General features: G+C 47.3%; 1 protein-coding gene across 1 annotated transcript; it reads left to right on the top strand.

Moving 5' to 3' along the window:
- Positions 1-6,411: 6,411 nt before the first annotated feature.
- LOC136468659 (uncharacterized) lies at positions 6,412-8,634 on the top strand. The gene is made up of 2 exons (XM_066467149.1): positions 6,412-7,065; positions 7,759-8,634. The coding sequence occupies exons 1-2, from the start codon at positions 6,412-6,414 to the stop codon at positions 8,632-8,634; spliced, it is 1,530 nt and encodes a 509-aa protein (XP_066323246.1).
- The last annotated feature ends 233 nt before the right edge of the window (positions 8,635-8,867 follow it).

The raw sequence follows: 8,867 nt of genomic DNA, 5'->3' as shown, positions 1-8,867 counted from the left end.
GCTTAAATTAAGGGACTACTTGTGTGCATATGAAACTTTAAATGATAAATTATGTATGCCTTTACTATTTCTAAGTTTGTGGTAATGTTCCTAGGTGTTAGGCCTTTAACTGAAGATGAGCATCTTTATCTTAGGTTATGTAAGTTAGTTAAGTTGATCTTGTTCTTTAAGTTAAGTTAGATACATGCTTAAAGTGATTTGAATAGAGCTATTTTACTCGGTAAACGAGTGTCCAGTGATGCTTTCGTAAAACACTTACTGTGATTCATTCATCATGAGCATCATGTCATTCCTTATGCATCCATGATATTTATCTCATGCATCGGCATGTAATAGGTGTACCGGAGGGAGTAACACTGCTGGAATTCAAGGAACCGAGCGAGCAGCAGCAGCCAACACCGGAGGTTCAGGAGGTGCAGCCTTCAGGAGAAGTGCCAGATGAGGTTGCCGTTGAGTGCCTGGACCACCGTCCTTGCAACTTTGTGAAAGGCAAGCCCCGGAGCATATTAAGCCTCCTAATTTCCAAAATGCAGTTACAGTATTATTGTTACATATATATATATTGTTGCATTAAGTTTAGGTGTTGGATGCAAACAATTGCTGCATTGGTTACCCAATCCTTGTCCAGATATTGTTACCCTGAATCCTATGTAGCTCAGGCTCGTGTAGTGCTTAGCCCTGCTTAAACGCGGTAGAAGTTGGGTGATTTCCTGTCACCTGCGAGATATAGGAATATACATGTGGCACGGTTGGCTATATTTGCTATCATGGAAAAGAACCAGTCTTAATTTGAAATGAAGACCGGACGGAGGCTTGCCGGTTTGCAGTGACTCTGTCTATGTCGCTTAAGGACTGATTCTTAGAGCCTTTCCTGTTCATGTTGAACGCATGCCTCTCTCTTAGTTGGCCGTGTCCGATGACCGACCGCGAAGCCGAGTAGCTCACCTCAGGCCGAGAGTCGATAAGTATAAAGTGCGCCTCGGAAGGGAGCCGTAGGCGTGAGTCCAAGTGTAGGTGATTTAAAAGTCCTGATCGTCCTGGCAGAAGGGTAATCCCTGAGAGTGCTGGCGCTGATCGAACCCACGAATTTGGTTCCTAAGTTGTTCCAAAGGTGACCCACGACTACCCTTGCTAAGTATGCCAGGGTGAGAGTTAGGAATACCCCCTCAGCTGAGTTGTAATTCGATTCGAGTCGTCGTCTCTCCCGGTTAGTGAGAACTTGACGGGCTTATCTCCAAAGTAGATACACTTAATAACATAATGGTTCGGAAATGATGATATGATGATGACAGCCTTATTATACCTGCTATGGTTAATATTGTTTGCTCCTAATAAGTGAGTGCTCTAGTACAGGTGCTAATCTAGTGGACAGGTAAATGATGTTAAGCTTGATGCTAAGTTTAAATTGGTTACTATAATCATAAGCTCTTTTATGCAACTATGTCAAGCTAGCCCACCTGAAAAGCCTTGCATGATCCTTGGTGTCTTTTATTTCTGGTTTTGGCGGGTAAGTCTAGCTGAGTACCTTCTCGTACTCAGGGTTTATCTCCCACCTGTTGCAGATGACCAGTTCTACTTTGGTTGCTGCAAGTACTGCCTTCTCCCTGCTGGGGATGAAGACTAGACCATTAGGCGCGGTCTCTACTAGTTCTCGTATCTGATAATGCTTTTATGGGACATGACTCAGACTTGGCAATGTAATTGAAAACTATGATGTTTTGTACCAAACTATGTTGCTTCCGCACACTCAAACTTGGTTTGTAATATTCTATTTAAACTCTGATGGATGTATCCGAATGCTTATTATGAAATGTTGTAATGGATGATGTGTTGTGTTGAATCACTATGATCTTGGTTTGTATGTCGAGAGTTGGTTGAAATCCTTCGTGATTTCTGGACTACCGGGATTATGGGAGCTTAAGTACAGGAATTTGATCGCTTCGGTGATTGTTTTTGTACTTACGTTCTTATGATTTGGTCAGTTCTATTATAGTTACGGTCCAAGGGTTCGAAGGCTGGGCCCCCATGGGTTTTGACAACCGCCCCAGGGCAACAGAGTTAGGGACAACCATGGGCGAGCCCATATGGGGCCAAGGCCTAAGCAAGCGAAACGCTTAGGATGCCCTAAGTCGTGTCCAAGACCGGTAGGGAGGTCTCCGAATGGGATCCCACCGTAGGGAGGCATCGAGCCACCGGGGCCCATTGAACGACCCTGGCACCCACTAGAGAAGCCCTCTAGTACTTTTGGAGTGCGTCTCTAGACCGCTAGCCGACCCCAATCAAACGGGGCATGGGCCTCCACTCGAACTTACTCGATAACAGCTCACTGGAAGTGTCACCGCTCGTGCCCACCGAGGGTAGCCTGGCATATTCCACCCCTCCTTCCGAACGAAAAGGATGCGCGAGGGTCGCACAAAAAGCTAGGGGAACTCCTGATCGCCCTCTCTCCGTGCAGAGGCTCGGGGGCTCTTCCTGCAACCTTACCGAGACCCAGCGACCTAGGCTCGCACGCGAGGGCTCTGCAAACAACCCCTCCTTCCGAACGAAAAGGATGCGCGAGGGTCGCACAAAAAGCCAGGAGAACTCTTGACTACCCTCTCGCTCCCTGCAGAGGCTAGGGGGCTCTTCCTGCAACCTTGCCGAGACCCAGCGACCTAGGCTCGCGCGCGAGGGCTCGGCAAACAACCCCTCCTTCCGAGCGAAAAGGATGCACGAGGGTCGCACAAAAAGCCTTGGGAACTCCTGACTGCCCTCTTGCTCCGTGCAGAGGCTAGGGGGCTCTTCCTACAACCTTGCCAAGACACAGCGACCCAGGCTCGCACGTGAGGGCTCGGCAAACAACCCCTCTGTCCGAATGAAAATGACGCGCGAGGGACGCACAAAAAGCCAGGGGAACCCCTGATTGCCCTCTCGCCCCATGTAGAGGCTCGGGGGCTCTTCCTGCACCCAGGACGAAGACAAGCGACCCAAGCTCGCACTCGAAGGCTCGAAAAAACGAGATAAAGGGCATCAAGACCGTTACGGTCCAGGGGTTCGAAGGCTGGGCCCCCGAGGGTTTCGACAGCCGCCCTAGGGCAACAGAGTCAGGGACAACTATGGGCGAGCCTGCACATGGCTGAGGCCTGAGCAAGCGACTGCTCAGGATGCCCTAAGTCATGTCTGAGACCGGCAGGGAGGTCTCCGAATGGGATCCCACCGTAGGGAGGCATCGAGCCACCGGGGCCCATCGAACGACCCTGGCACCCACTAGAGAAGCCCTCTAGTACTTTTGGAGTGCGTCTATAGACCGCTAGCTGACCCTTATCAAATGGGGCACGGGCCTCCACTCGGACTTACCCGATAATAGCTCACCGGAGGAGTCACTGCTCGCGCCCACCGAGGGTAGCATGGCACCCTCCACCACTCCTTCCGAACGCAAAGGATGCGTGAGGGCCGCACAAAAAAAATAGGGAAACCCCTGATCGCCCTCTTGCTCCGAGCAGAGGCTCGGGGGCTCTTCCTGCAACCAAATAAAGGCTCAGTGACCCAAACTTGCACTCATGGGCTCGGTAAACGCAATAAGACCCCTCGCACGACGTGAGAAAAGCCCCTAAAGGAATAAATCCACTCCTCCAGGGCTTCGGGGGCTACACCCGGCAGGTGCGCTCACACGCACCCACCGAGGCCTTGAGTACGAAACACCATCCCGCCAGGAGCTGCCGCGAGCTGAGTCTTGTCAAAACCTCAGGGAGAGTGCTCACACTCTCCCTGGGGCTCGGGGGCTATTGTCAGGTACCATAAAAAGGGGTCCCCTAAGCAAGAGCCCAAGCTAATTGCTTAAACCCTTTTAAAAATCAAAGCCAAGAGACAACTATTGGCTTAACCCCAACCATGTCCGAGGCCACCAACTCTCTGCCTCGATCGAGGCCTCGCACGAGTGGCCTCAGACGGTCTACCGATTCTTCGTCCCGCATGAGGCCTCACACGAAAGGCCTCGGACGAGGTGCTGATTCTTCGCCTTGCTCGAGGCTGTCTCGGCAAAACAACCCCATCGCCTCCGCCTCGGCCGATCTCCCTAACAGAACGTCATGCCCAATCAATGCGGCCAACCACTCCCATGACATCAGCCGAACGATGGCTCAACACGGTGGAGTGGCCGACGAGACGCAAGTCACATCAAAGCCATGCCATCTAGGACAGGACAGGGCAGGGGTTACCAGCCGTTGTGCTTGGTACTATGCCCACGACTGGTGCCCACACTGCACTGTGCTACCTAACCCGTGCTCTAGGAACAACACGGTGTGGGGAGTCAAGTCTGGGCCACTATAGCCTCAGAATCAGTGTACAGGATCAACTGCTCCCTCCATGCCTCGGCAGTCTACCTCAGGGTCTCGGCAACCTTGGGATTCGCGCCCGCCGAGCCCCCCACAATGGCTCGGCCTCGGCACCAACTGAGCCTCGGCTCTTCATGCGGTCAACACACAGCGATCAGCACGTCGCCCGCCTCCCACGTCACATAGGATCGGATGTGACCAGCGCCTTGCTCTAGCACTTCAAGGGCAGGACCACTCCATCGACCATGCCACCACAGTAACAGGCTATAGGGCTCGGACATGCCGCCTCTATTCGCATGATGCCACATAGCTAACACATGTATCACCCCTGTCCCCCCTTCAACTATAAAAGGGAGGGACCAGGGCCATTTCTAGGGGGACTGAGGGGATAGACGAACACACACTCAACACTCTATAACGCGCATGCTTCCCCACTGCCTGAGATCAACATCTCAAGCAACCCACACCGCTCCACTCAAAGACCTAGGATTAGCTCTCTTTCGCCCTGCTTGTAACCCCCTACTACGAGCATTTCGGTGCAAGAAATACAAGATCGATCTCTCAGACTGGACGTAGAGCACCTATCGCCTGAACCAGTATAAACCTTGTGTCTCTTTGCATCACCATCCGGGATTAGAGGCACGCAGTACATTTTCACTAGTTGGTTGAGGACCCGCTGGTCCAAAACACCGACAGATAGCAAGGAAAGGGCTTCAAGGTACTAAGCGAAGGTGAAGGGCAAGCGACGGCTTGGTGACCGAGGTACCATGGCTAAGGTGAAGAAGAGAGTACTTGCATTGAGTCAAGGTACTAATCAAGCTATGAGGAGTCATATTGTGTTGAGGATCAAATCATTAGTGGAAGTGACTTAAAGCCATGAAGGTGAACTCATAAGTATGGAAATGGTTCAAGTCACATAATCAAGGTATAATTAGAATGAGGAAAACATATTCGATAATAGAAGTTTTCAATTGCCAAATGAAGTGGCAACCAGCTCAAATGCATTTACATTCTTTTATGCTTTGAATTTGAGTTTAGGAAAAGCCATAATATAAAGAGGGATTCTAGTACAGTTGGTCAATTATGCAACCAGATGCTCAAAACTACAAATCTATATCCTCTTACCCAGCCAAAGCAGCCAGCTAAAAATCTCCTGATTCTACCTGTTTTGGCTAGGGCGGCAGTGCCGCCCATAAACGACCATTGGGACCCAAGAGGTATAAATACCATTTGGGCCGGCCCACAATGGAGAACCTTCTTCTCCAACGGTTCAGTTCGAAACTAAACAGACCAAAGCTCACCTCTCTCTCCTCCATTGTTGCTCCTTCATCCCACAAGCAAATCTTTGATTCCAACCATCAAAACTTGAGAGAAAAGGCAGCAAAACTTAATTGGAGAGAAGATCCACTGATTCTCAAAGTCTAAGATCATTTGGTTCACGTTTGGCTGGTGGTTCTAGGGTTTGTTACTCTTGAAGCTTGCTCCTAGCCAGCTAGGCGTCACCCTTGTGCTTGCTAACTCGTGTGGCAACCTTGGGAGGTTTGTAACCTCATCCTACAGCTAAGAAATTACCCCTCACTTCAAGAGTTCATTCTCTTGATTTGAGAACGAGGGCAAGGCAAGCCTTGGTGGTGAGCCAATCCTTTTGTGGATGCCTCAACAATGTGGACTTAGGCAAGCCTTGGTGGCGAGCTGAACCACGAGATAAATTTTGTGTCTCATGTGCTTCACTTTGTGTTCTTGCTAGTTTAGCTCTTTGCTAGCTGTTGTTAGGGTTTGGTAGCTCGATCCTCTCTTGTGTGAGATTTCTATGGTATCCAGTCTTCGAACTAAATTTTATCTTTCTGTTGTAGGATTGAGCAGTTGAGAGGGTTAGGTTACTATTTATGAAATCTCAACACTATCTGCTTTATTTTTGAAGAGTGGCAGTGCCGCCCTATAAGGCCGGCAGTGTCGCCCTCTGTTCTAATAGAGTTTCGAGTTGAATTTTTACAGGCCTATTCACCCCCCCTCTAGGCCTCCTAGGCCACATGAAGGTCCTTTCAATTGGTATCAGAGACTGGCTCTCAATTTTGGGCTTAACCGCCTTGAGAGAACGATGTCGACAAGTGAGGAGGTATCTCTAGAACTTTTACTTTTAGATGGCTCAAATTATACATCTTGGTCTGCTAGTGTGCTTGATGTTTTTAGGACCATGGGTCCTCAAATAGAGCAGATTGTAGATGTGAGCATTTCACCTCCTCATGATGATTTGATCTACTTATCTAGAGAGGAAGTGAAATGCTTACAACTCAATGCTCAAGCTGCTAATGTCTTATTTAGTGCTTTGAGTGAAGATGTACTTGATGCTGTCATATTTGGAGATGGTAAACCACTTGGTGATGCTCATATCATTTGGACCACGCTCAAGGAAATGTATGGCAACTCCAAATGTGAAGAGAGCAACCTCTCATTGGAAAAACCACTTGAGGAATGCTCAACTTCATCAACAAATGATGAGCCTCAAGTGATTCTCTCAAAAGGCCTATTTGATCATGCTACATCCACTTCCTCGCCAACATATGACTTATTGGATGGTAATGAAATAGTTGGTGAGAACAATATTTTTACATGTGGTACTTCTACTTTCTTTAGTTCTTGTGAGACTAACATTTTGAAGGAAGAAGAAGCTTGTGATCAGTGGAAGCCAAATGATGAATCCACCTTACCAAGAAGCTCAACTCTCTATACCACTTCACATATCGGTCTCATGGCAAAGAAATAGAAGAAAGTGGCAAGTGAGAGTGAGAGTGACAGTGACAGTGACAGTGGTAGTGATGATGATGAGATCAATCAACACCTTGCACGTCTAAGTAAGAAAGACAAGTTGATAGTGATCAAGTTCATAGAGAAGATTCAAGAGCAAGAAGAAGATCTCTACAAGCAAAAAGAGCTTCTCGTTGAAAAGATCAAATGCTTGGAGAAGTTGACCAAAAAGCATGAAAAGCTTAAGTGCTCTCTTGCTAGCTTGGTCCAAAGGTATAAAAACTTATTAATTGAGCAAATTCATACTATTAACTCTCTATCTTGTGTTGCTCAATTAGAAGATCAGAATTATATGCTCAAAGACAAGTTGGAAAGGCTTACTAGCAAAAATGAGACTTTGCAAGAAAGTCATGATGGGCTTTTGTGCTCTCATGAGAAGCTTATGGAGTCTCATCTCATGCTAGAAGTGGCTCATGAGGTTGTGGTAACAATGGTAAAATCATACCAACCTCACACTCACAAATGCACATATACACAAGTTTCATCTATTTTATTATGTGCTAACAAGTGTTGCTCTCAAGCAAGCCAACCTTCCGTTGAGCATGTAATTGTAGAAACTTGTGATGATTTCATTGCAAAAGAAAACGAACAGCTCAAGGAAAAAGTTGAAATGCTAAAAAGGGACTTGATTCAATGGAAGGGCAAGTGCAATGCTCAACCTTCTCAAGATAACCATGAAGACATGGTGAAGAAGCTTGAGAAGGGATCAACCGATGCATGCATCAAGCCATATCAAAAGGGTTACAAGTCCAACAATGGCAAAGTGAAGGAGATACTTAAAGAAGTGCAATCTGTCCAGAATGTAGTAGTTCAGCCAGCTGCACAGACTGTGGCAGTGTCGCACCCCAAGGGTGGCAGTGCCGCACCTAGACAGAACAGGAAAGTTCCCAAGGCCATCAAGGTGCAACGTCAATCAAAGAAGACTCTCATCACTTGCTTCAAGTGCAAGAAAGATGGTCACCATGTCAGAGATTGCCCCTTGAAGAAAGAAGAGAAGGGCATGAGCAAGATCCAAGAGAAGAAGAAGATGGCTCATGTCAAGTTCTCCAACATGGGACACAATGCTTCTATGTGTTCCAACAAGGTCGATGATCAAGCCACACTTCCAAAGAACAAGACAAGAAGAAGCAAGAGGAAGTGTTATGGTTGTCATGAGAAGGGACATGAAATTGGCTCATGTCCTAATAAGAAAAGTGAAGGCTTGTCATCATCAACAAAGAGGTTCATTAGTAAGGTAGCAAGCAAAGTGCAAGAAGAGAAGGCTAGAAAGAGCAAGAACCGCCTATGCTACACTTGCAAAGGAAAGGGACATTTAAGTAAGGATTGTCCCATGGGTAACACTTCTAAGCTCAACTTGTCAATTGATTTAAATATGCTTAGGAGGCCCAAAAATGACACTTGTGCTAGAAAGGTGATTGGTTCACCATGTGCTAGCACACAAGCCATTTGGGTGCCTAAGTCTCTTGTGACTAACCATAATGGACCCAACATAGTTTGGGTACCAAATTGTGCTTAGTAAGTGTTGTAGGTACTTGAAGGTGATATGAAGCTTTGGAGTGCTTGAGCAAGTTGATTGAAAATATCCACTCAAGCTATCAATCAATTCACATTGCATATTCTTATATGGTTGACCCAAAGATGAATCAATGGAAATACTTCAAACTTCATATTCACCTCGGTAACTAGTACCTAACCCTTGCTAGCTAGCCACTTGACATGTGTAGTCTCTAATAGTTCACAAATATATAT

Source organism: Miscanthus floridulus, chromosome 8 (genome assembly GCF_019320115.1).
Source record: "Miscanthus floridulus cultivar M001 chromosome 8, ASM1932011v1, whole genome shotgun sequence".
NCBI classification, from domain to species: Eukaryota; Viridiplantae; Streptophyta; class Magnoliopsida; order Poales; family Poaceae; genus Miscanthus; species Miscanthus floridulus.
This window is presented reverse-complemented; position numbering and strand designations above follow the sequence as displayed.